Raw genomic sequence first — 26,317 nt, forward strand, 5'->3', positions numbered from 1 at the left:
CTTCAGAGTGCATGGAGTAGATAATCTGCATTAATATGTCCTTGGCAACTGTTTAAGTCTGAAATTTAAGTTTTATTCCCTGTTTTTTGTGGGGGAACTTTCCAAGTTTTTTTTCTTTTTATTGCCTCTGACATAGGGTCGTTGATTTATCTCGGCTGATAACATTAGAAAAACAAAAATCATTGCATGGCATATTTTCTGAACTAACACTGTAGACATACGACAAGCTGTTGTAGCATGGCAAGAACATGGCAGAAGAAAGGTTGGTCATTGCCTGCACTTTTACCGAATTATCCCATTTACTTTTGTGCTCTGAAACTGGTCACTTACAATGAAACATTCTGCACACTTACATATCAGCATTCAGTGTCCAGAACAAAGTGCCACTTGTGATCCAAGGGTTGCAGGGAAGACAGCCAGACACGATAGGGTCATGCAGAAGATATTGATCACAGCGCTTCACAAATCTGCAAATAAAAACAGTTAACTTCCATAGATCATAATCACAGATATTTATCAGATAAATGGCAGAAATGAAATGACATTTTTCAAAATAAATGCCCGACGATATTTCCTATTGACAGTGTGAATTTAAGGTTGAATCAGTCATAGAAGAGTGTTGCCAACTATACCACTGTGATATTTTTATTTCTCATCCCAACCATCTTTATGTTCTGTGTCAGTTCGCCAGTGCACTGATACCCTGTTCTGCCCATCAGATGCGCCAGTGTCAGGTGGGGGGGGGGGGATTCAGAAGCGCTGAGGTGTTCCAGCACCTCCACTGCGAAAGCACCAGCACAGGTCCCATCGCTTCCTCCTCCCTCGGGGTGCTCGATGACCCCCGGGCTACTCGCCAGGATGGATGGGAGGATGGAGTGAGCTCAGGAGGCTCCACTGTCACCTGGCACTGACAGTCCTAGGCGCACGCTCACGTCTCAACCAGGGTCTCGATACCTTCAACCATGGAGCACAGAGACTGGCCCACGTCCATCAGTGAGTGAGTCATGTCCCTCTGTGCCTAGGTCATGTTCCTCTGTGACTGGCCCAGGCCAATGCTCTTGGCTCACTCAGCCATGACCTTTTGTAACTGGGCCAAACTCTGGAGCGCCGCAGCAATATCCATGTGGGCCTGGTTCATGGCTGCCTGTGACAGGGCTCCCCTGTTCTGAGCCTCAGCCATCGACAGCACTGTGTGCCCCAAGCCTTGAACGTCTTAACCCATGCCTGTGACCGTTTGACCGATGGCTTCCAGCGCGGATGCCATCAGTGCATTGTTGGCCTGGGTACCACGTATTGTCAGCACAATCTTCTGCACCCAAAAGCGGTTGGACTTCTCCAACTGTGCCTGTAGTTGCTGGAAAGTTGCTGACACCCCCTCCTGCAATTCCTGGCTCTGTGTCTGCATATCCACTAGTGATGGGATCATACTTTCCAGAAGCGTAATACCTGTCCGGACAACAGCTGGTTCCTGGGATCGGGCAGCCCTCTGACTGTCCGCTCCCTCGGGAGTTCCTACCTACACTTGATGTGCTGCAGCATGCGTGACGTGCACATCAGGTGACCCAGGAGCCTCTTTAATCAAATGCTCCACCAAGGTGATAGGTGCTGCGATGGTGGAGGGTGCAGGTGAATGCAGTACCAAGAAGTCGGTGTCTTCCGCGGACTGGTCCTCCCGGGTGTGCTGGGGTTGTGGCTGGGGACGAGGTACCCCAGACAGGTCAGTCTGGTCTGATGGTGATTCTTCAGGAGAAAAGGAAAGACACATGGTTTGATCTTGGGAAGGAGTGGTCTGGGGGGAAGGGGTGACTCATCTGCTATATTGACATCACTTTACATGATGGGCTCACTTGGTTGATGCATGCTGACCTCCACCTCAGCGATATCCCTCTCCTGCACCTTCCCGGATAATACCATCACCCTCTGCTCAGCGGATTGAGAGCATGGAGGTCCATGATGTCCCCTCCGGTCTTCTCCCGCTCTCTTCCGTTATGGGCCGTCTTTTTCTCAGGGACACATAAAGGACATGGTGAGATGCACGGAGACGAGTTACATGGCTGTGTCTGTAACTGGTGGCATGTGTGTGCACAGCACTTGGCCAAAGAGGACAATACAGGTGTTGGGATTTGGTGCTGGGTTGGATGTGAGGGAGATGCGGGCAGATGGGTTTTGATTGTCCTCTATGGGAGTGGGGCTGTGATGTGAGGATTGAGCGACAGAAGTGATGGCAGGGGAACAGCGGTGGTGACTCACCTGAGTTGCCCGAAGGAGATTGTTCATCTTTTTGTGGCACTGCGTGCCAGTCGGCCTGGTGAAACTCACCACACTGAGCGCCTCGGCCACTTCTGCCCAGGCGGTTAACGGCCTCAGGCGGTAGCCTCCTGCCTACCCTGTGGAAGAAGGTGCCTCGCTTCTCTTCCACGCATTGAACATTCAATCAAGCTCCGCGCCGGCGAGATGTGGTGCTGTTCTTCATGCGGCCATCTTGGCTGGAATGAGTGTGTGGGGAGTGGAGTGCTTATAAGCAGCTCCAGCTTGTCAAACTCTCCAGCGCCAATTCCAACCCCAGTGAACCCAACACCAGCAGGACTGAGAATTGCTCTAGATTCAGGTGGACAGAGTGCTGGCCCACTAGCATGTCCTGAATTACTCTGGAAATAGCGTCCCCAATGGGAACGTGAACAGCAGGCAATTCAGTGCCGACACTTAGCCTCCCAAATGGAGAATGTCACCCATTATCTGAAGGTGAATCAACTCTGCTTTCCTGTGAATTTGACACCTTGACAGATGCTGAGCTCAACAATAACATTACGTAACACCTATTGGAAAAACGCTAACTGTCTTGACGGCTCAGTCAGAATGTTAACTGGTCTAGAAGGCTTAAACTACCAAGGGTAGGCTGCATGGCTAGGCTTCTATCTTTGAAGTACAAAAGGGAAAGGGGTGAACTAAATGAGCTATTTAAGATGATTAAGGACTTGCTCGGGAGAAACTATTTCCTCTGTTGGGTTGTCCCGAAGAAGGGGGAATAGTAACATCTGAACTAGGCTTCTCAATAGTGATATCAGGAAGCACCTCTTCAGAGTGGAAATCTGGAGCACTCTGTCTCAAGAAGCTGTTGAAAATTGAAAATGTCAAAACTGAGACTGATCGACTTTTGTTTGTCAGGGACATTGAGAGCTATAGGACCAAGATGGGTAAAGACAAGATACAGATAAGCCATGATCTTACTGAATGTTCAAAGGGGGTTTGAGATGCTTAATGGCCTATACAAAATGTCTGAGGTTGTTGACGGCCTCCCCACTCAGCTGTCAAGATAATCTGTCATTCTCGGACATCTCAAAATAGAGGGAGAGAATTAAAATGACCAGAGTTAGGTAGGAATTTCGTTTTTAACCCAGTATGATTTATTTCACTCATGTCCAGTCATATGACACCAAGTGCAAAAGTGTATTGCATTCTATATAGCTGTAACATAATTTTCAAGCTTTGATACTCAATACCCTGTCCTATGAAGGCTAGCAACTGCCTCACGATGCCGAGGTCCCAGGTTCGATCCCGGCTCTGGGTCGCTGTCTGTGTGGAGTTTACACATTCTCCCCGTGTTTGCGTGGGTTTTGCCCCCACAACCCAAAAGATGAGCAGGCTAGGTGGATTGAACACGCTAAATTGCCCCTTAATTGGAAAAAAATAATTGGATACTCTAAATTTATTAAAAAAATTTTTTTTTTTTTTAAATGAAGGCTACCATTTCTTTACCACCATTTCCACCTGTGCTGCCACTTTTAAGGATCTGTGGACCTGCTCGCCCAGATCTCTCGGTGTCTCTGTGCTCTTATTAAACAATACATGTAACCTAATAAACAATTAAAACCCCAATTCTAACTTAAGTGCTAGGGAATATTAACTCTTTCCTTACATCCCAGTCTCTAAATGTCAGTGATCTTAGATCGACACTGCATAACCTTAAACATTACTGTGTACTATGTAGATATAATTATTAAATAGAGGCCTTAGTGTAGCTGAGCGATAAGACCAGGAATGTGCCAAAAGCAGTCCATATTCAGTGTTGAGTTGGTGCATCTGGCACAATGGGATTGATAGATTATTGATTTATTGATGTTGTTAGGTGCATGTTAAATGAGTGCATAGCTAAAGGGTGGAATTATTCAAAATGCCATGACTGTGAAAAGATAGTCATTGTTTCAGATCATGAATTAACTTTTGCACTTTATTCTGTAGAAATTTAGACATTGTTTCAATGAATGTTTCAGATAATGAATAGACTATTGTATTTCAGTGCATTTAGCAATAAGAATGTATCAACTAATTAGTTACAGCAAGGTCTATGGCCAGCAGTGGCGTGAGAAACCTATTCTCATGAGGCTGCACACATAGACACTGAATTATTCCTGATGGATACCAGTCAATCTTAAGTAATGGCCAATGTTTGATTACTAAATCATCCTCTAAGTAACAGACATCTATTTGAACAAATCAGGAGGTCTCAGCTGAGAATTAGAAACCAATGAGAGTAAATGAGGGATTAGACCATCGATAAGGATTCCCTTAAAGTAAGACCTCCTGGCCGAGGTTCACCTCCTGAATTCCGGTCTTCCTGAATCATCCTCTTTGTTTATTTTAAAAGCAATTTCTTTATGCTTTTATGAATAATGATTTCCTTTGCCATGTATTTAATGAACTCATGTATTATTTGATATTTTGTTTCTAAGTTTTGATTTAATTTGTATGCAAGTGTATAAAAGTGAATAATTAGAACTAAAGTTGTATTTTCGACACCTCCAATCAACCAGTCAATCATCTCTCATTAGAAGATAAAATAAGAGATCCTCCAAGGGTTATGGGGCACCATATTCCAACCTGACAGAAATACCAACTCAGCACAATTAGCCTCCAAGTGCCTGGGTTAAAGATGCGCAAAAAGCATTTCCGGATCCCACACTTGACTGCCATTCACTGGGTTTTTGCTGAAAGGGTGTGAATGCAAATTGCAGATGAGCACTGGATCCGCTCCAATACCCCACGCCCACTGTGAAGGCTGATACACAAATAATGACCATTGGTGAGGTATTCACAAAGTAAAACACGGAATAAATGTCTTGATGATGGGAGAACATTGCCAAGGATGAAAAAGCAAAGAGTAAGCACTGGACAAAAGTCCCTGATTATATCTACATTACAATGTTAGCATAATAATACATTATATGGAAATAAAAACATACCCTTCCAAGGACATAGATGATTTGACTCTTGATCTGGTCAATGCTTTTTTGTAATATTCAATCTGATTGTCCAAAGGAGACGGTTGCAGTGAAACAGAGAAAATAAAGTCAGTCATTCACTCAGGTTTTAATTTTCATGCAGACCCAATATGTAAAGAGCTTCACAAAATTTTAGACACATCTGTTTTGTATATTCAAACTTTATTTTGTAATAAGTTGCATGCTGTAGTTGCTGCTCCCATTGTAAGATAGTGTCAATAAATCAATGTTAGGTAACTTTAAATAACAGAAATCATGCTTAATTTTCTATGTAGTTTAGGAGCAACACCATTTTCACCAGATAACATTCCAAAAGTTGTCCTTTAGCTCATGTAGAAATCCCGCCCTTTATCATATTATTAGTGTGGTGTGAAAAATTAATGCAACTGCTATATCATGTGCCAATCAGCATTGGACCAGACTTGTTTTAGCAATTCATAATTTAATTTCTCTCCAACATAATACCAAATAAAAAGAGAAACTGTTGGAAATATTCAGCCTGTCTATTTGGTAAGAAAGGTCAGTTTCTCCTTACATAGTGGGACGAATCTTTTGTTGGCAGTGAGTGCCTCGCTCGCTGCCTGACTTTCTGGAGGAAGGCCTGTATATCTTCTGCCCAACAGGCAGTTAAGTGGACAGCTGCAGGTCTTCCTCCAGACTGGGGATCCCAGAAGGCAACTTTCTGCCCAACAGGGGCTGCCAGCCAATCAGAAGCTGGCAGATCTTGCACCCGGCAGCACCACGGAGGAGACGTGGTGTCCTTACTACTTTCCCTCCCCCCCCCCACCGCCACCACCGGAATCCCAAGATCATGAAGTCAGTCAGGAAAAAGGTCAGCGCTCTGTTGTTTGGGATTTGGGGATTACAGAGAGAGGGGTCCATGGGGTTCAGCAGTTATTATCAGTGGCCACTTTCCCTGCCCCATGTCATAGATTAGGGCAGTTTGAGGACCCCCACTCTCCCTCCATCTGACCTGCAGCCCACACAGTTTCACCAGTGTCAGCAGACTCACCTAGAACTGGGAATATTGCACTGTAGGTGGGAAGGAGCTTTTAAGTGAGGGACTGAAGTGGAGGTGGGGCGGAGAGGTTAACTATGGGCCTTCCCTCCCAGAACTTACTTCCAGTGGAGGTGGGAAGGTGTCGGGTGTGCGCCCTGAAGCCAACCCGTCAAATTTTCAGGCCAACGCGCCTCGTTGCTCGCTTTCAATGGAAGATTCCAGCAGGTGCCTTTAATCTAAAAATATCTCATGGTACTTGAGTGAAGGTGTTGGAGTGATATAGGTGGTTGTTACCACAGGGAATAATAAATCCTAGTCCAATTGTAAGATAAAAATCAAATCTGATTCTATTCCAGGACCAAAGTAGAAATGCAGTCACTCTGCAAACAGTATGCGAGGCTGGAAATAGGTCACTTCCAAAATAAGTCAATATTTTTTACTCACTCCCTTGACACCAATTATTGATCTGTTCTGTTGTCGCTACCTGTGATGCGTTCATCTTGAATACTATGAAGCAGTCTTGTTACAGTTACAAAGAAGTCTTTATTAACACTAATGAACTATCTATACAGTTACAGTAAAGGGTATGAAGAGGACCCCATACTAAGTCCTTACATATTGTTACTTTCCCCTAGACTGCCATAACTCGAGGTCATGTGCCTTCTTACACTATCACATGGGCAGTACTGTATTCAGTCCCTTACTAACCCTTTAGATACCACGAGATCCTTCTACTAAATTATATAATTCAACATTTTAGTTAATGGGTGTGATTTATCTGAAAGAAAACAGAGACCATTCTGGGTGGGAATCAAAGAGCGCCGGGAGTGACCCCACTATCGAACGGCAGTTTTTTTTCGGTCCCTGGTGGGGAAAGCCCCGCCGAGGCTGCATTTGGCCACATATTCAGCACTGCGCAGGCCCGATGAGCGGAGCTCCGCAGTGCAGGAAAAGATCGGGGTGCCATTTTTAAATGGCGCCCTGATCTCTCAACCCCTCCCGACAACACCCGGGCCCCCTAACACCCCAACCCACCTCTTGGGGAGTCATCTAACCCCCCCTCACCTCACCACACACCGGCAGGGCACCCCCGGGTCCGAACCCCGGTGCGGGCAAAATGCCAGCGTGGCACCTTGGCATTGTCAGCCTAGCACCCTGACAGTACCCCTGCCAGCCTGGCAGTGCCTCCTGGGCACTTGATTGAAACGTCACAAAGGATTCCCCGCACAGATCACCAGTTAAAACTGCATTTGGGCCTTTATAACATTATCATAGCCTGATCTGCATATTTAAAGAAGAACTCTCCTAGCTTCCTGTGGGTGTCCTTGCTGCCTGCTTAGAAGAGCAGGTTAAATTTGAAGACTGTGAGAAGGGAGTGAACCATTGGGTGGGCGGGTCATCCAAGCAATTTTAATTTCTGGCCTGCCAGTCAGGGATAAAGTGACCCCTTTTCTGTCACTGAGGCATTATGGGAAAATGTTGCATCAACGGGTCAGCACCTCTCATTAATCTTACTATTTCAAGAGACATCCAGGACGACCTACCAGTTTTGTCCTTTCAACCACATTTCCTTAGATTGTACCAATTCTCTTGAGGATTATAATTTGAGATTGTTGGGGTTTTGGTCTGATTCTTCAGGGATCTGCAAGTGTTCCCATGTGCAGATGCCCAATTCTAATTCTGGACCTGAGGTACTAGCGTACTCACCACCCATCCACCTCATTTCCTTTCCTAGTTCGTGATGAGCCTAATGCTGGGACCTAGTGATTGCTCTGTAATGCATCTGCCTGCTGGACTCCCATCAACAAAAACCTATCAAGAGGTGGCCATTTGCTTAGAGTGACTATACTATACGAATGCATTAACTCCAAGGGGTAAAAGAGGTAAAAGATCTGACCCAGCACTCCTTGTCATGTATATCACTTTAATGGGTACACAATCAGGAGGTTAGTGTTTTCCATTTTACATTATTGTACCTCAACAGTGAATGAGAAAGAACTTACGACAAATAGCACTTGCATGGCTAAATCGATGAAAATAAATTCCAGGATTGGAACCATTGCTGTCTGCATTAAAAATTCCAATTCAGACAATTTGAGAAAATGCTCTTTATGTGCTTACCTCTCTTTTATAGAATGCACTATTCTTTCTGTAAAAAAAAAGTTTATTTGCTATCAACACCAAGTTCACCCATGCACCCATGTTGTTAGTTGATTTGATGGAGTTAAGTTTGCACCATGCGTACTGAACTATTAGCTGAAAATATCCCCATGCTTCAATCAATAACTTGGTGCCTTTTGCTTCGAAAATCAGCAGCCTGCAACCTTTCACCCACTATAGTAAACAAGAGGAAAATCATAGGCAAGTGAGTGGAAAAGGAATTGCTTTGTCTTGGCTTTGCCATCTTGATTTTTAAATAGTCGCCTTCTCCCAACATAGACACAAGTCAAACTCTTTCACAAATCTAGTGGGTGATGTGGCTTTGCCAGTGAATTAGTGTCATTTTTGGAACTATGGGCCTCATATATGTAAATTCCAGATGTTTCTATCACGGGCAGACTCCAAACAGAGACACTGGCCTAAATTTTTGGAATGACATGATTTCAGAGGTTCTGCTCCCCTAAACCGACAAGCACCATTATCACTAGGGCAATGGGGATGTGACGGGGGATTTGAGGGGGAGGGGGAAGCGAGGGAGCATGAAGGGATGGGAGTCAGGTTACATTTTGCACATCAGTGGTTCACAGGGGTAGCTGCATATGCTAAAGTGCAACTGCCTTTAGTCAGATTTTCACCAGTAGGATGTCAAAAATATGATTTGTGCACTTCAGACCTATCAGGTGAAGGTCTAAAGTTAGCAAAGTTCTTTGTAGAATGCGGATACCCAATTGGAGAGGTAGGGTACCCTTTTGGATAGGTCTTGGGATGCCTTTGGTAGAGATAAGTTATCCTTCTGGGAGAGGGCAAGTGCCCTTTGTGGTTGTTAAAAGTAGACATGAATGTGCATAAAAGGTAGATAAACTCATTGGAACTATTAAACCGTCAAGGGAATTTTAATGGGAGCTATCAAAGCTCATTAGTACTATCAGGTTGCCAAGGAATTGGAATCGGAATCTGCTGGCATTTAAAACAGTCTGAGGGTCAAAAATATCAGTGCTTGCTATTTCACTCTTTCTGATGGCATAAGCCTGAGGGATATCATTATATGATTTGTGCTGCATGACTGATTTCACAACCTATCATTATCATAGTGGGGTACCTGCCAGGTCAAAGTTTGATTGACATCTGCAAATGGTTATGTTTGATGTGGGGCTGTGAGTACAAATGCTTGTTGTTATAAGGGATTAAGTGGCCGAAGAATGAATTGAATGGGGTTTTAATCAATGAGAGTGTTTTATTTAAATAGTGCATTCATTAACAGGCACTTTTATTTTATTTATTTGCAACATGGGCCCCGAAGCCTCCAATGGTGGATATTGGGTGAATTGGCATACAAGGTGTGGGGGAAAAGGGTGGTGGGTAGCTAGGCTTGGGTTGGCACTAAGTTGGCATAGGGACTATAAAGGGCCACGGAGGTGGATAGATGGGCAGAGGTTAGTATGAAGAGTATGAGAGGCTTTGGAGGGTTGGTATGGGCCATAAGTGGGCATTGATGAGGCATGGGGGTGTGTGAATGGGTGCGAGTTGTTTTTGTTTATTTTTTTCTTGCAGCTGGGACAAAGTGCCTGATCGCCAACCTTTTGTCCAGCCCACCTCTGCACCCATCAGCCCCTGTGCTGCCTCCCAACTGTATCTGGGGCCAATATGGAATCTCTAGCAAAGTGCAACTGTGACAATTTCTTTCAAATGCAGGCATACAATTAACAAAACATACTATAATAAATCTAGCTGTCCCTCTATGACTAATTTTCTATTATAAAATATATTTTCCACTATAGGTCGAGTGTCCTTTATCAGTAAATCCGAAAACCGAACATTGTCCAAAAACACATTTTATGGACCTAATTGACCTTTGGTACGGGAGGTCTATGTCCCAAGCTGACACAAACCTCACTGACACGTACCCGAGCTCCAGCATGGGAAATCTAGTTGTTTGTATACACTGTTTACCATGCAAACTCTCTCCAATAAGCAGAATCATGAGTGGGACCTTATTACAGGTGCCCTGTATTTATTATTCAGTGATACATCTTACTTTTCTAGTTATTTTATTTACTTCAGACTATAGCTGGCCTAAGCTTCAGCCATTATAATGTATGGAAGCCTTGGCCTACATGCGGTATCCAAAAACCAAAATGATCTGAAATCTGAAACGTAATCGGCCCCGAGGGTTACGGATAAAGGATACTCGACCTGAGCTATGAAACCCCAAGTGATTTAGCAGTCACTATGCATTAACAGTGGTGTGCTTAGCACTGCATCAATACTCACTTGGACAGGAAAAGATGCAAAAGAATGAAAATCAGAGATTAGTTACAAGCAAGAGTTTAATACATTCTTAAACTTTCTTACAAATTAAACCGGATAGTTTATTCCAGTCAAGGGGTTTGAACTTTTATGAATGTTTATCTAATTATTGGTCTGATCATTAAAATACATCAATATAAAATAATGTAACAATTTTCTCCAGTTATGTGAAATACTGTGGGCCATTTTTCAAATAAATAATGTGTTCTATGCACCAGGGAACAGGAATTAATAACATGGAATAAGCTGGGAGGAGATCCTGAATGTCGTAATGCTCCTTTAGTGTAAGAATCACATTTCCAATGAGAGTTTGATAATATTATAATGTTGTAGAAATGATGTAAATATACTTCCTGCAGCAATGTCCAGCATTCACTTGGGTTGAGGCCAAGCAAATGTCCTATGCATCTATAATAGGCGTTCATCATTCCTAGGGGTTCTGCTGTATACTGTAGTCCATTGAAAAGTCCATTAAGAACATTTCCTCTTTGGTTTAAGGCACTAATTTTTTCTTTTTATCTCTGTAAACGTTTCTCAATAAGCTTCTGTGTCTGTTGACGAAAATGATTACTGGCATCACTGTGTCTGCCAATGGGAATTCAATGTTGTTCAAGTGTTTGGACGAAGGAGAGATGTAAAAAAGTGATTCCAGGCAGGTTACCATGCAGCATGACAGTGTTCTGTGCCCATCTGCTAATGTCTACACACTTGCATCTGTGGACAGGGATGTGCGAATCACACTTTGGCAGATAGTGCATGCAGTTGTTCCAATTCCAAAACAAAATTGGGACAGCAGGACTGGTGGCACCACTAATATACATGAATGCTCAATTAACTGAACATTTATCAGAAGCTTTCCAATTACCATTATGGCACGCTTTCAATGACCCTGCAGGGAAGATGGCATGGCTTGAGTGACTACACCTGCCATGACACTACAATATTTGCAAGCTTTGTTGCATTGACAATGGCAATGACTATGGGGAGCTATCTTCATAGAACTGGTTTGTTTCGATGTCACTAGCTTTCGGAGCGCTGCTCCTTCCTCAGGTGAGTGAAGAGGTATGTTCCAGAAACATATATATAGACAGATTCAAAGATGCCAGACAATGCTTGGAATGCGAGCATTAGCAGGTGATTAAATCTTTACAGATCCAGAGATGGGGTAACCCCAGGTTAAAGAGGTGTGAATTGTGTCAAGCCAGGATTAATCCATTAAGGACGGTCACCTCAGCACTTCGCTTTACCGCAAACCCACGGATAACCTCACGATGCTCCACTTCTCCAGCTTCCACCCTAAACACATTAAAGAAGCCATCCCCTATGGACAAGCTCTCCGTATACACAGGATCTGCTCAGACGAGGAGGAGCGTAACAGACATCTACAGACATTGAAAGATGCCCTCGTACGAACTGGATATGGCGCTCGACTCATTGATCGACAGTTCCAACGCGCCACAGCAAAAAACCGCACCGACCTCCTCAGAAGACAAACATGGGACACAACCGACAGAATACCCTTCGTCGTCCAGTACTTCCCCGGAACGGAGAAACTACGACATCTTCTTCACAGCCTTCAACACGTCATCGATGAAGATGAACATCTTACCAAGGTCATCCCCACACCCCCACAACTTGCCTTCAAACAACCGCGCAACCTCAAACAAACCATTGTTTGCAGCAAACTACCCAGCCTTCAGAACAGTGACCACGACACCACACAACCCTGCCATGGCAATCTCTGCAAGACGTGCCAGATCATCGACATGGATACCACCATTACACGCGAGAACACCACCCACCAGGTATGCGGTACATACTTGTGCGACTCGGCCAACGTGGTCTACTTCATACGCTGCAGGAAAGGATGTCTCGAAGCGTGGTACATTGGCGAGACCATGCAGACGCTGCGACAACGAATGAACGGACATCGCGCGACAATCACCAGGCAGGAATGTTCCCTTCCAGTCGGGGAACACTTCAGCAGTCAAGGGCATTCAACCTCTGATCTCCGGGTAAGCGTTCTCCAAGGCGGCCTTCAGGACGCGCAACAACGCAGAATCGCCGAGCAGAAGCTTATAGCCAAGTTCCGCACACGAGTGCGGCCTCAACCGGGACCTGGGATTCATGTCGCATTACATTCATCCCCCACCATCTGGCCTGCAAAATCCTACCAACTGTCCTGGCTTGACACAATTCACACCTCTTTAACCTGGGGTTACCCCATCTCTGGATCTGTAAAGATTTAATCACCTGCTAATGCTCGCATTCCAAGCATTGTCTGGCATCTTTGAATCTGTCTATATATATGTTTCTGGAACATACCTCTTCATTCACCTGAGGAAGGAGCAGCGCTCCGAAAGCTAGTGACATCGAAACAAACCTGTTGGACTTTAACCTGGTGTTGTAAGACTTCTTACTGTGCTCACCCAGTCCAACGCTGGCGTCTCCACTTCATAGAACTGGGTCAGCAAAAAATATCAAATGCAAAGTATCCGCTGATAGCATACATACTTTCAACACTAGGGTTGGCGCAACCAGTGATATTAATGCAGACACAAACCTTTCCCCATTTCTTTCTCGGTATACTACAATTTGAATCCAGAGGAATGGCATCATGGAATGGGATGCAGGGCAATTCTCCTCACAACCACCTCAAATATTTCAACTATTCCCACCACATCAGCAGTCACCAAACAGCGGCCTATACTATTCTGTTACTTGCCTGAAGATTCATATTGGATCTGCTTTTCCTTCATTTTGATAGAAACGTCTTGGCCCTCTCAATCTTCATTTTTGGCAAGGTTTGCCAATAAACTGAAATTACTCTTTGAGCTTTGCAAAGATGGTGAATTTCGGACCAGCTAGGCATGCACTTCCCCTTAATTGTTCACCTCCCTTTATGCAATTTACTGCTCCAACTCCCAGCTCAAACTACTAAGAATGATGTGTAATGGGCTGAGCCACGAAATTACTAAATTCTGCCGAGATTTGGCCCTTTTTAAAAAGAAACAATTTAAAACCTGCACCTGTACATTGGCTCCCATGACATACCAAGGGTCCCCCAGGGCACTTCATATTGAGAAGTCTTATAATTATGATCAATAACCATTTGCTTAATTAAACAATGCACCATTATTTGGGCAAAAATAATGTATATTCTGTGGCAAGTTATGCAACACAACCCTTGAGTCCAAGCTGTTCACAGCAGTTCTAAACAGGATGTACTGCCGGAAGGAATGTACTGCTGGTTGAAAAGAATGAAATGTGAAGAAGCTTGACTTCCTTTCAGCACAGCTGAACATATGGTGTATTTGGCAAAGGCTTTGGTTATAATTTAAACAGCATACTTTCTCAAAGTAAAACCTCGACCTTGATTAACGTTAACTGAATACATGGAACCTTCCCTCAATATTGTATTTCTAGAAAAATTAAATTTTTAATCATGTCACTTGTATTGTAAAGTTTTGTTTTGCCGATCAAAAACAAATTGCTTGGAAGACTTTGTTCAGTTAAAACCGGTTTGCTTTAAGTTATTTTATCAGCAATACAAAGGCCCCAAACAAAAGGATTCCATTGCTTAGCCATCAGGGGCGGGAATCTCCGACCCCCCGCCGGGTCGGAGAATCGTCGGGAGCTGGCGTGAATCCTGCCCCCGCCGGTTGCCGAATTTTCCGGCACCGGATATTCGGCGGGGGCGGGAATCGCACCGCGCCGGTCGGCGGGCCCCCCCCCCCCCCCCCCCCCCCAGGCAATTCTCCGGCCCGCGATGGGCCGAAGTCCCGCTGCTGGAATGCCTGTCCCGCCGGCGAGAATCAACCCACCTCTCTTACCGGCCGGACTAGGCGGCGCGGGCGGGCTCCGGGGTCCTGGGGGGGGGGGGGCGCGGGGCAATCTGGCCCCGTGGGATGCCCCTACGGTGGCGTGGCCCGTGATCGGGGCCCACCGATCCGCAGGCGGGCCTGTGCCGTGGGGGCACTCTTTTCCCTCCGCCTCGGCCACAGCCTTTACCATGGCCGACGCTAAGAGACACCCCCCCCCTGCCGCTGACGCTCCCGCGCATGCGTGGACTTCCGCCGGCCAGTGAAGTCCTTTCGGCCCCGGCTTGCGTGGCGCCAAAGGCCTTCCACACCAGCCGGTGGAGTGGAAACCACTCCAGCGCGGGCCAAGCTCCTCACGGTGAGTGCTTGGCCCCTAAATGTGCGGAGAAATCCGCACCTTTTGGGGCGGCACGACGCCGGAGTGGTTCACGCCACTCCATCCTGCCGGGATCCCCCGCCCCGCCGGGTAGGGGAGAAACCCGGCCCAGAGGTTTCAAAAACTTCAAAAATAAAAAAAAAGATCACTTGAGTTTTCTAATATTTCCTGACTAATAATTCTAGGTTCCATTAATCTAGATTTTAAAAGAAGTACAAATAAATTCCTCAAAATAATTTGTCATTTTTAATAAATTTTAAACATTCAGTTTTCAAACTTGTCGCAATTAGGGGCTGGTTTAGCACAGGGCTAAATAGCTGGCTTTTAAAGCAGACCAAGGCAGGCCAGCAGCACGGTTCAATTCCCGTACCAGCCTCCCCGAACAGGTTCCGGAATGTGGCGACTAGGGGCTTTTCACAGTAACTTAATTTGAAGCCTACTTGTGACAATAAGCGATTTTCATTTCATTTCATTTTTCATTTCATTATTTTGGTACAATTCGTTCACTGACTAAACGTCAGAAGTTATTAATTAGAGGTTAATTGAAACAGTTGTTTCTTCCCCCTTCAAAACAGAGTTATTTCTGGTTTCACTATTTGCAATGTTAGAAAAATGTAATATTCTTATATTGAACCTTGGGCGCAGTTATATTCCAGATATTGTTCGTAAGATTATATTGTGGGAGCAGCCAGACTTGGGCTACATTGTCAGTTGAATTTTTGTGCAAATTCCACTGTCCTGGGTGATGAACAAGCTCAGGTGTACAAAAACACTTGATGGAATGCAGGACAAAAGTCAGACGTACGTGGGCGGGATTTTCCGGGCAACCTGCTGCAAAAGGCTGCCCACCATTGGCTGGCAGTAGGATCCTCTGGTCCCATCATTGTCAACGAGGTTTCCCGCTGAAATTCACCCTGCACAGCTGTGAAACCCGTCAGCATGAACAGCTGGAAAGTTCCGGCCATGATAATAAATTCTGGGAAGAGAAGTTGTTCGTAATTGATGAATTCTAGACTCAGAAGCCAGGAGGATAGCACTGAGCTCCAAACACGAGGGGTACATTTTCAACTTGGGGTGCAAAACCAATGCTGCAGGTTGGCCGTATGTTATAGAAACTGCCTGATTTTCATTCTGCTTGGTCTTATTGGAAGTAAACCTTAGGCGATTTCTATAGTGGGCACTGCTCTGCAATACCAGTTGATCACCTGGAAATATGCCCCCCACCATGAAGTAAGTGGGACAGAATGAGAGGAAAATAAAAGGGGCAGCTGCCAAAACGATTCAGAAGGATTTCTAAAGAGAGGGACAATCTGAAAAATGATGAGAGATCAAATCTAAATTTCTTCCATTTCCTTGGGCAGTTCTTGATCGTTTTTGTGTCGCAAATTGAGGTGCGATTATGTATTGTGATTCTAAAGTTTATGTATTTTATGTTTTATGGTGATTATTTAAACATTTAATACATTTGCCTATGCACTCTTACCCCCACTCACCCTATCTGTTGGTTGTACTTGACAATAGCTACCAAGTAGTTCTGTCAGTGGCTGGTGGGCTGGATCTTGAATCAAAGATAAACCATTGCTGCTCTTCCCACATGTGTAGCATAAACCATTATTAATGGTTCGCAAAATAAATAAGAAAGCACAAAGCATAGCAAATGGAAGGTAATGAAAATAAAGAAAATCCTTTCAATTTCATTCCTGCAACATTGCGAAACTGTATCGAGTATGTGGACGTTTTATTTAGAAATGTGAGGTAAGCAGGTTATAATAGGCCATAACTTTTTAGAGATAAAGAGAAGAGGTTTAGAAGGTTAGGCTGTTTTGATGATGGTTTAATTTGTGAAGTGGCCTGCTAAACGAATGTTCAAAGTAATGTGTTCAAGATCCTCTGGAAAAGTAGGAATTACTTTCAATCAGTTGATCATACTCCTTCTCCCACTCTTCAAGAGAATTATTTCACGTTTTCTATTGAAGTCAAACAAAGTAGCAGAGATGCTGACACAATGTCCTATTGAGGAGAAGCATTTAAATACAAATTTATGTCCCATGGGTATAGTGTTTTTAAAACTATTCCGCTTTGTAACCATCTCGTTCTTTCTCTTTCTACTCTTCAATTCTTTTCGTTCCCCCCCCCCCCCCCCACTTTTCGTCTTTCTGTTTATGAGGGCTGATTTAGCTCAGTGGGCTAGACAGCTGGTTTGTGATGCAGAACAAGGCCAGCAGCGCGGGTTCAATTCCCGTACCAGCTTACCCGAACAGGCGCCGGAATGTGGTGACAAGGGGCTTTTTACAGTAACTTCATACTGTCATGTTGGGTGTTCCGCTATACAGACAAACCAACACGGTTGTAGATGGTACAACTCTGTTTTATTACTCTTGATAACAACATCTGTAAACTTATGACTGTGGTTCGTAATTTACCCATTAACCTGTGGACCTAACACTATCTTAGAGAGGCACTCAGCACATGGTGTATGTCTGAGTGGCTTGCTGTGAGCTCTGTGCCCTGAGCTGTCTCCTGCTGGAATGAGTGGGAACTGTCGTGTTCCCCGTTTTATAGTGCATGTGCTCTCACTGGTGATTGGCTGTGATGTTGCGTGTGTGTTGATTGGTCTGTTGATCTGTCCATCTGTGTGTATGTGTGTTTGCACCATGATATGTTTATCTGAATATCATGACACATACTTGTGACAATAAAAGGTCATTAGTATTATTATTATCTTTCAGTTACAGCTGAGCAGCACTTCGGTCAGCACTGGACTGAAAAGACTAAGTAATCATTGGATATTTGAGTTTAACTGTGCTTCTGTCTCTCACCTGAAGATGCTGGATCATTTGTTCACAAAGTGTAGCCACGTAAAATGGCTGCGTTCCGATTAATCTGGCCAAAACCCAGTTTAAAATGGCTAACCCGAAAGATTGCTGGGAAAAGCAGCTAAGAAGACACAAGCAGGCAGCTGCAGACAGTATTGCATATTCGGCTCTGGGAAGTTAGCCCAGATCGATACTCAGGGCTATCAACAGCCCATCAACCCAGGTATTTGCAGTTGCATTCAGGACTGTTTGCAGCCCATCTATTCAGACATCCACAGTTAAATCGGCTATCCCCGGGAACAATTACAACATATTAGCAATTGAATACCGGGCCAGACCTTTCGGCGCCTGCAGTGGCCGAAACAAAGACAGGTGAGCGACCACCCCCCGATCGAGGAATCACCTCACCATTGGATACATTGACACCAGAGATTGGGGACAGATCCAATCACTTGGGACTCAGGGTCAAGGGCCGCCCTGGGAGGCTGGAAGCCCCTGGGCCCTATAAAAGTGGGGGTCCAAGTTCAGATCTCTCTCTCTCCTCTTCACCTGCTCGAGACCTTCGCAAGAACAGCAACCGGCAACTGTAAGTTTGAATCCAGTGATCGCTATCCGGTAGAGACACCTAGCTACTGACCTGTAGCAGCCTTTTGAATCCTGCGGGCCAGATCTGATTGGACAAGCCATTCGTTTCCCTGACCTGGTGGGCTCTTCCTAAGTTAAGTATTGGCCAGTGGTGATAGGTTTATTATATAGATAGTAGTATTAGTGTATTAATATTGCTTGTTGTATATAATAAATGACCGTTGTTTTAATCCTTACTAAGCGGTGTGCTGTATTATTAATCATAACCTGAACTTGAACCACGTGGCGGTATCATAAAGATACCTGGCGATTCATGAGCAAAGGTGACGTAATCAGAGCAAATAGACTAAGGTTAAAAAGAGCAACAAAAGAACGATGAACGCGATTAGTTCATAGCAAAATCTGGGCAATTACATTTTAAGAATAAGAATGATTTTAAAGAATGATTGGCTTCTCTTATATTTTATGTTTAATTTTAGAGGTTTTATAAACGGGTGGGTGGATGACCCAAGCAACATTGTACTGATGAGAGTTTAATTTTTCTTTTATCACTGCCTCCAAACCTTAAGAACGAGATTTTAGTTTTGAGAGATAATAAAAGAAGTATCGATGTGATATTAAATTGGTCACTTTTAAGTGAATATTACATTTTAATAATCAACATGTGTTTCATGTGCTCTGGGAACAGCAAACAGATACCAGCAGGATAAGACTTTTAATTACATCTGATCTCCTTTAGTGTTACTCACTAATAAAATATAAATGGTTTAGCAATGAGGGGTGAAGCATATTTTCATGTTTTCTCATGAAGACACATCATTTGAGGGCTTAGTGTGCTGAATGCCCTACAGACCCTGGTGCTACCTTTTTGAAGTTGATATACAGAGAGCGGATTTAACTGGGAAAAAACCGGGTATGGGCACGTTTAGCGGGGTGTTTCTCGGTGGCTGCAGCTCTGAAAACATCTTGCTTTTAAGGCTTTTTTTTGGTTTCAGGGAGTTTCTCTCTGCCGAGGCCGTACTTAGAATAATTTCCTGCTGACGGGTTTTGTCTGGCTGCCCAAATCTTCGACCCATCGCCCCCTCCCCGCCGCCTTTGAGGCACCCTCAACCTTGGGGAGGCCCCCGGGAACATCTCCTCACCCCCCTCTACCTGGTAAAGCCCCACGGGCCCGATACTTGGCAGTGCCAGACTGGCATCCAGGCATCCTACCACTGCCACCCTGGCACTGGTAACTGGGCACCCTGGCAGTGCCACTCTGGCAATTCCAGGGTGCTTGGGTAGCACTAGTACTGTGCCAGGCGCTGCCAAGGTGCCCGGTTGTCAGAGTGAGTGCCAGGGTGCTACCTTGTCCTGACCCCTACCACTGGGGGGTCTGCAATGGCCTGGGAGACCCCCCCCCCCAGGTACAATTATGACTGGTCCACGTTTGTGGAAACCAGTACTAAATGGCCCCTGGCGAGTTCTCCCAGGCGTGGCCATTTGGTCCTGGTTGCCAGGTCCCGGACGCCGGGAGAATCCCTTGAATGCATATTTGTAATAATAATAATAATAATAATAATAATAATAATAATAATAATAATAATAATCGCTTATTGTCACAAGTAGGCTTCAAGGAAGTTACTGTGAAAAGCCCGCAGTCACCACATTCTGGCACCTGTTTGGGGAGGCTGGAAGGGGAATTTAAATGAGCCTAATGGATCATTTAAATATGCTGATCTGGATCACGTCCAGCGAGGGCATGACGAGGCTGTTAAATCGCACCCGGATTTGATATCTGATTGTTAAGGAAAGAGTTCAATTATATCATTAAGTAAGAAATGTTTCCTGTCCAGGAATACATCTGCATTCTGCGCATTGAAGATCATGCGTTACATTTTCAACAAGTGTTCTCCAAATCTCTTGTGGTGGTGGATTAGTGTTAACAATGAAGATAAATTCTTGTGATTGAAGAGGTAGAATTCCGAACGGACTACAGAAGATACAAAATGGATGCCACCTGATATAAAATGGACTCTGTCAATATTCTTGACCCTATGTTATTATCAGTGTCTGCTGCTGAAGTAGTAAAGCTTTGTGCAAAACAAGTGATCCACAACCAGATGCATCCGGAGAGACAATGAGTCGTTGGCAACCTTTGCCCAATGTCTGTATTCTTAGCTACTTGTAACTGACAAAGGAGCCCCAAATTAAGGAACTAGCAAGGAATGAAGAAGGACATGTTCAACGTGGCTGGACTATTGGCTCCATGACTTTATGTAACCGTTATCTATGTAATGAATTGATCAGGTATGGCAAACTGCCAATTAGAGGCTATAGGAGCTAACTTGCAGCCATTTATGGCATTGAAGATGCATGTTATTAATTGTGACGCAAACAGAATTGATTGGGTATATGTAAATGCGAATGCAAACTAATTCCGCTTTTCTTCTGTATATGAACCCAGTGCGACCTCAGCTCAGGGAGAAAAGGTGCTGCACAGACCGTGGGGGTCAAAGACCTTTTCTCCCAGAGCTCTGAAAATTGATAAATTGCTTCTTTACTCACTCAATATATTCGTGAATATTCTCATCTACACGATGCTGCTCAAATAGTTGCTTACCCCTTTTCACTGAAGTTTTTAACCCAAGGTAGCATGGAGAATTGGGAGAACACATGCAAAAATTCCAGTATACATGTAGTTGATAGGGCATGGGATAGGGCATGGGTGAATGCAGAGGGGGTTGAAAGTGCAGATGACTGAGTGAACGTCGGGTGGGAGGCAGTAGGTGCATTGGATTTAAGGAGGAGACTTGGGGAGGTCAAGGAGCTCTTACTGGGAAGATGTTATGTTCTGAGGGACTGGTTTAGCACAGGGCTAAAGCTGGCTTTTAAAGCAGACCAAGGCAGGCCAGCAGCACGGTTCAATTCCTGTACCAGCCTCCCCGAACAGGCGCCGGAATGTGGCAACTAGGGGCTTTTCACAGTGAGGTACCCTCAATAATGATGCTTAGAGATTAAACTGTAAAGAAGGCTTTATTAGGCTAATAACTATTCTACAGATTTGGACGAGAGCTGACTGCTATACAGACCATGAGGCAGGCCTTTATGTATGGCTCCCAGATAGGCGGAGCCAGAGGCGGAGTCCCCAGGGTTCCAACCCTGGTCTTAAAGGGGACATCACCTTACATGATGATAAGGCAGTAATCGTTCATCACATTCACCCCCTGTTTAAAAAGGAGTCTGGCGGGGGTGAAGTGCCATCATAGGTCCATCCGTCTCGGCGGCCGGATCGTCCTCCTCGATCTCCTCAGTTCGGGCGGTGGTGCGGCGGGCACGGACTTCCCGGTTGAGAGCACATCCGGGAGCACAGCGGTTGGAGCTTCGGTCCGGGTCGGGGCAGAGGAACTAGGCAGGGCCGGGGGTAGCGGAGCCGGCGCGGTGTGTAAAGGGGGGGCGCACGGTAGGAGCTCACCAACGGGTGATAGGGCCGGAAGGGGGTGTGTTGTAGGGGGCGACGGGTCCTGCAGGGGAGCGGTGCGGGAAGGGGCGTCTGTGGTGGAGGATCCAGCGGGCGCCAGATCCCGGAGGGAAACCGTATCTTGCCTGCCGTCGGAGTACTCCACGTAGGCGTAACTGGGGTTGGCGTGGAGTAGTCAGACCTTTTCAACTAGGGGGTCCGTTTTATGGCTCCTCGCGTGCCTCCGGAGAAAAACAGGTCCCGGAGCCGTCAGCCAAGGTGGAAGCGAGACCCCGGAGGTAGACTTCCTGGGGAAGAGAAACAATCGCTCATGAGGGGTCTCATTTGTGGCCGTGCAGAGGAGTGACCTAATGGAGTGTAGGGCATCGGGTAGGACCTCCTGCCAGCGGGTGGTTGGGAGATTTCTCGACCGCAGGGCCAGAAGGACAGCCTTCCACACGGTCGCGTTCTCCCTCTCCACCTGCCCGTTTCCCCGTGGGTTATAGCTGGTCGTTCTGCTCGAGGCGATGCCTTTGCTGAGCAGATACTGACGCAGTTCATCGCTCATGAACGATGTACCCCGGTCGCTGTGGATATAAGCAGGGAAACCGAACAGGGTGAAGATGCTGTGCAGTGCCTTAATCTGAGGCGGCTGAGGTCATGTCGGTGCAGGGAATGGCGAATGGGAAACGGGAGAACTCATCGATCACAGTGAGGAAATAGGCATAACGGTTGGTGGACGGGAGGGGCCCCTTGAAGTCCACGCTCAGTCGCTCAAAGGGGCCCGAGGCCTTCACGAGCCGAACCTTGTCTGGCCGATAGAAGTGCGGTTTGCACTCCGCACAGACCTGGCAGGCCCTGACCATGGCCTTGACCTCCTTGGTTGAGTAAGGTAGGTTACGGGACTTGATGAAATGGACGAGCCGGGTAACCCCCGGGTGGCAGAGGTCATTGTGGATAGCTTGCAGGCGGTCCTCCTGCGCGTTGGCGCATGTGCCGCGGGACAGGGCATCTGGGGGCTCGTTGAGCTCCCCTGGACGATACTTGATATCGTACGAGTAGGTGGAGAGTTCGATCCTCCACCTCAAAATTTTATCGTTTTTTATTTTGCCCCGTTGCGTGTTATCGAACATATAGGCGACCGACCGTTGGTCGGTGACGAGGGTAAACCTCCTACCGGCGAGGTAGTGTCTCCAGCACCGCACAGCCTCCACAATGGCTTGTGCCTCCTTTTCGACTGCAGAGTGTCGAATCTCGGAGGCGGTGAGGGTTCGGGAGAAGAACGCTACTGGTCTGCCTCCTTGATTGAGGGTAGCAGCCAGGGCGATGTCTGATGCATCGCTCTCTACCTGGAAAGGGATGGTTTCGTCCACCGCGTCCATGGCGGCCTTGATGCGGTTGAAGGCCAATTGAGCCTCAGCCGAGAGGGGAAAAGTGGTGGTCTTTAGGAGTGGGCGGGCTTTGTCCGCATACTTGGGGACCCACTGGGCGTAATAGGAGAAAAGCCCCAAGCACCGTTTGAGGGCCTTGAGGCTGCGGGGGAGAGGGAGTTCCTTAAGGGGGCGCATGCGGTCGGGGTCGGGACCTCGGACCCAGTCTTCCACGACATAGCCGAGGATGGCCAGCCGGGTGGTGTGGAAAACGCATTTGCCCTCGTTATAGGTCAGGTTAAGGGCTCGGGCGGTCTGGAGGAACTTTTTGAGGTTAGCGTCATGGTCCTGCTGATCATGGCCGCAGATGGTGACATTGTCCAAGTACGGGTATGTAGCCCGCAAACCGTACTGGTCCACCATTGGTCCATCGCCCTTTGAAAGACGGAGACCCCATTTGTGACACCAAAGGGGACCCTGAGGAAGTGGAAGAGCCGGCCGGCTGCTTCGAAGGCAGTATAGAGGCGATCTTTTGGTCGGATGGGGAGCTGGTGGTAGGCAGATTTGAGGTCGACCGTGGAAAAGACTCGGTATTGGGCGATCCGATTTACCATTTCCGCGATGCGAGGAAGGGGGTACGCATCAAGCTGCGTGAATCGGTTTATGGTCTGGCTACAATCCACGACCATCCGTTTCTTCTCCCCGGACCGGACTACCACCACTTGCGCTCTCCAAGGGCTGTTGCTAGCCTCGATGACCCCCTCTCCCAGTAAACGCTGGACCTCTGACTTGATAAAAGCCATATCTTGGGCACTGTAGCGCCGGCTCCTGGTGGCGACGGGCTTACAGTCGGGAGTGAGGTTAGCGAATAGCGAGGGGGGTGCGACTTTCAGTGTCGCAAGGCAGCACACCGTGAGGGGGGGCAAGGGTCTGCCGAACTTCAGTGTCAGGCTTCGGTGGCTGCACTGGAAATCCAGTCCGAGCAGCAGGGGGGCACAGAGGTGAGGGAGGATATAAAATTTGAAACAGGTGTATTTGGCACCCTGGATCGAGAGATCCGCAATACAGTACCCCGTGATTTGTACCGAGTGGGACCCAGATGCGAGGGCTATGGTTTGGGATGTGGGATGGGTGCGTAGGGAGCAGCGCCTTACCGTTTCAGGGTGGATAAAGCTCTCCGTGCTCCCGGAGTCGAAGAGGCATGCAGTGTCGTGCCCGTTGACCTGGACCTGCATCATGGAGTTCTGCAGGTGTTTTGGCCGAGTTTGATCGAGGGTGATCGCACCCAGTCGCGGGTAGTCGGAGTCGTAAAATGGCCGCTGTCGTTGGTCGCACGTGTCGGGTCGAGAAGATGGCCGCCGACAAGATGGCCGCTCCCATGATTCGCACAAGGCTGATGACGCGTCAGAAGAGGACGTGTCGGGTCGGTGCGGAGCAGCATTGCGAGGCCTGCGGGCCTGAGAGCCTGATTTTCGGGCCGGCTGTTCTTTGTTTTTCTGGCCCCTGGGTCTGGCCAGGCAGACCCTCGCAAAGTGCCCTTTCTTCCTGCAGTCGCTGCAGATCGCGGAGCGGGCTGGGCAGCGTGGGCGTGGGTGCTGGCCCTGCCCGCAGAAGTAGCAAGGTGTGCCCCCATGGTGAGCGGGTCGCCGCGTGGCGCAGGCCTGTAATACGGGCGAGTCTGAGGAAGTCCGGGGGGGGCTGGCAGAGTCCGCGGGGTACGAACCCAAGTTATGTTGGGCCACCTCCAGCGAGGAGGCGAGCGTTAGCGTCTCATGGAGGTCTTTTGCCCCGTTTTCGAGCAGTCGCTGCCGGATGTAGGTCGAGCGGATGCCGGACACGAAAGAATCTCTGATGTGCAGGTTCATATGGACTTCCCCTGTCACATCCTGATGGTCACAGTCCCTGGCCAGCGCGGTGAGTTTCTCAACAAACTCGTCGAGCGATTCCCCCGAGCGCTGCCGGCAGGTAGAGAGCAGATGCCGGGCGTGCACCTCATTGACGGGTTTGGCAAACCGCTTGCGGAGCAACTCAATCGCTTCCTCATAACTCGTCGCCTTTTCGAGCGTGGCGGAGATTCTGTGACTCACCCGGGTGTGGAGTAGACGCAGCTTGCGTGGCCCCAGGATGGGAGTCTCTGCGGAGTCCAGGTAGGCCTCGAAGCACCGCAGCCAGTATTTAAAAATTTCCTTTGCCTACGGCGTTCATGCTTCCAGATTGAGCTTCTCTGGTTTTAGGCCTGCGTCCATCCTGAATCTAGTTTAGCCTAATAAATTGAGGTACCCTCAATAATGATGCTTAGAGATTAAGCTGTAAAGAAGGCTTTATTAGGCTAATAACTATGCTACAGATTTGGACGAGAGCTGACTGCTATACAGACCATGAGGCAGGCCTTTATGTATGGCTCCCAGATGGGCGGAGCCAGAGGCGGAGTCCCCAGGGTTCCAAGCCTGGTCTTAAAGGGGACATCACCTTACATGATGATAAGGCAGTAACCGTTCATCACACACAGTAACTTCATTTGAAGCCTACTTGTGACAATAAGCGATTTTCATTTCATTTCATTTCAAGACACTTCGAAGTGAGTGCAACAGAGCTTTTCTGCCATAGTGCTTCGCTGATCATTATGTGCTGTTCACCACTCTGCTGGGGAAGACCAGTTCCTGCCTCCATTTCAATGCCAAGCTGGTCTTCATGGACAGCACCGTGCTGCTGGACACATGGAGACTCCTGTGTCACCGACTTGGGCACCTGGAGTTGAGGAGTACAAGGATCTCTTTCCCCCTGGTGCCACACACCAGTGTCCACCTGGAGAGCACTGTGCTGCGGGATTCACGCAGCTACTGCAACAAAGTCTGAAGTTCGATTGGGGGTGGACTGTGTGTGGTTGGGCGGGGCGGAGGGGGGGGGGTTGGCCTTACAAAGACAAGGGAGAGAAATGTGGAAGGAGGGATGTGCAAGCAATGTGGGGGGGGGGGGAGTGCGAGGACTCACAATGGCAGGCAGAGGGGCAAGGAACAATCAAGATGAACAATAGAAGGCAGAGGGGAGACCGAGAGGAGGGAAGTTGGACCCCAACAAGGCTGCATGAAAAGCTCATAACAAGGGGGCCAAAGAAATAGCACATTCTTTACTGGAAGAGGATGCACGCAGACTCCAGATGCAAT

The 26,317-nt window shown here is 47.0% G+C and overlaps 1 protein-coding gene across 3 annotated transcripts in view; it reads right to left on the reverse strand.

The window, feature by feature from the left end:
• The window catches only part of rgs11 (regulator of G protein signaling 11), a 196,172-nt gene that overhangs the window by 34,831 nt on the left and 135,024 nt on the right, over positions 1 to 26,317 (reverse strand). For 2 of the 3 annotated variants that reach the window (XM_072481297.1, XM_072481295.1), the window contains exons 10-12: positions 8,401 to 8,424; positions 5,241 to 5,302; positions 354 to 467 (exon numbers count right to left, since the gene is read on the reverse strand). In XM_072481297.1, coding sequence (XP_072337398.1) covers positions 354 to 467; positions 5,241 to 5,302; positions 8,401 to 8,424 — 200 coding nt within the window. The remainder of the gene's footprint in view (positions 1 to 353; positions 468 to 5,240; positions 5,303 to 8,400; positions 8,425 to 26,317) is intronic. The other variant, XM_072481296.1, reaches the window with a different exon arrangement.

Source organism: Scyliorhinus torazame, chromosome 17, assembly GCF_047496885.1.
Source record: "Scyliorhinus torazame isolate Kashiwa2021f chromosome 17, sScyTor2.1, whole genome shotgun sequence".
NCBI classification, from domain to species: Eukaryota; Metazoa; Chordata; class Chondrichthyes; order Carcharhiniformes; family Scyliorhinidae; genus Scyliorhinus; species Scyliorhinus torazame.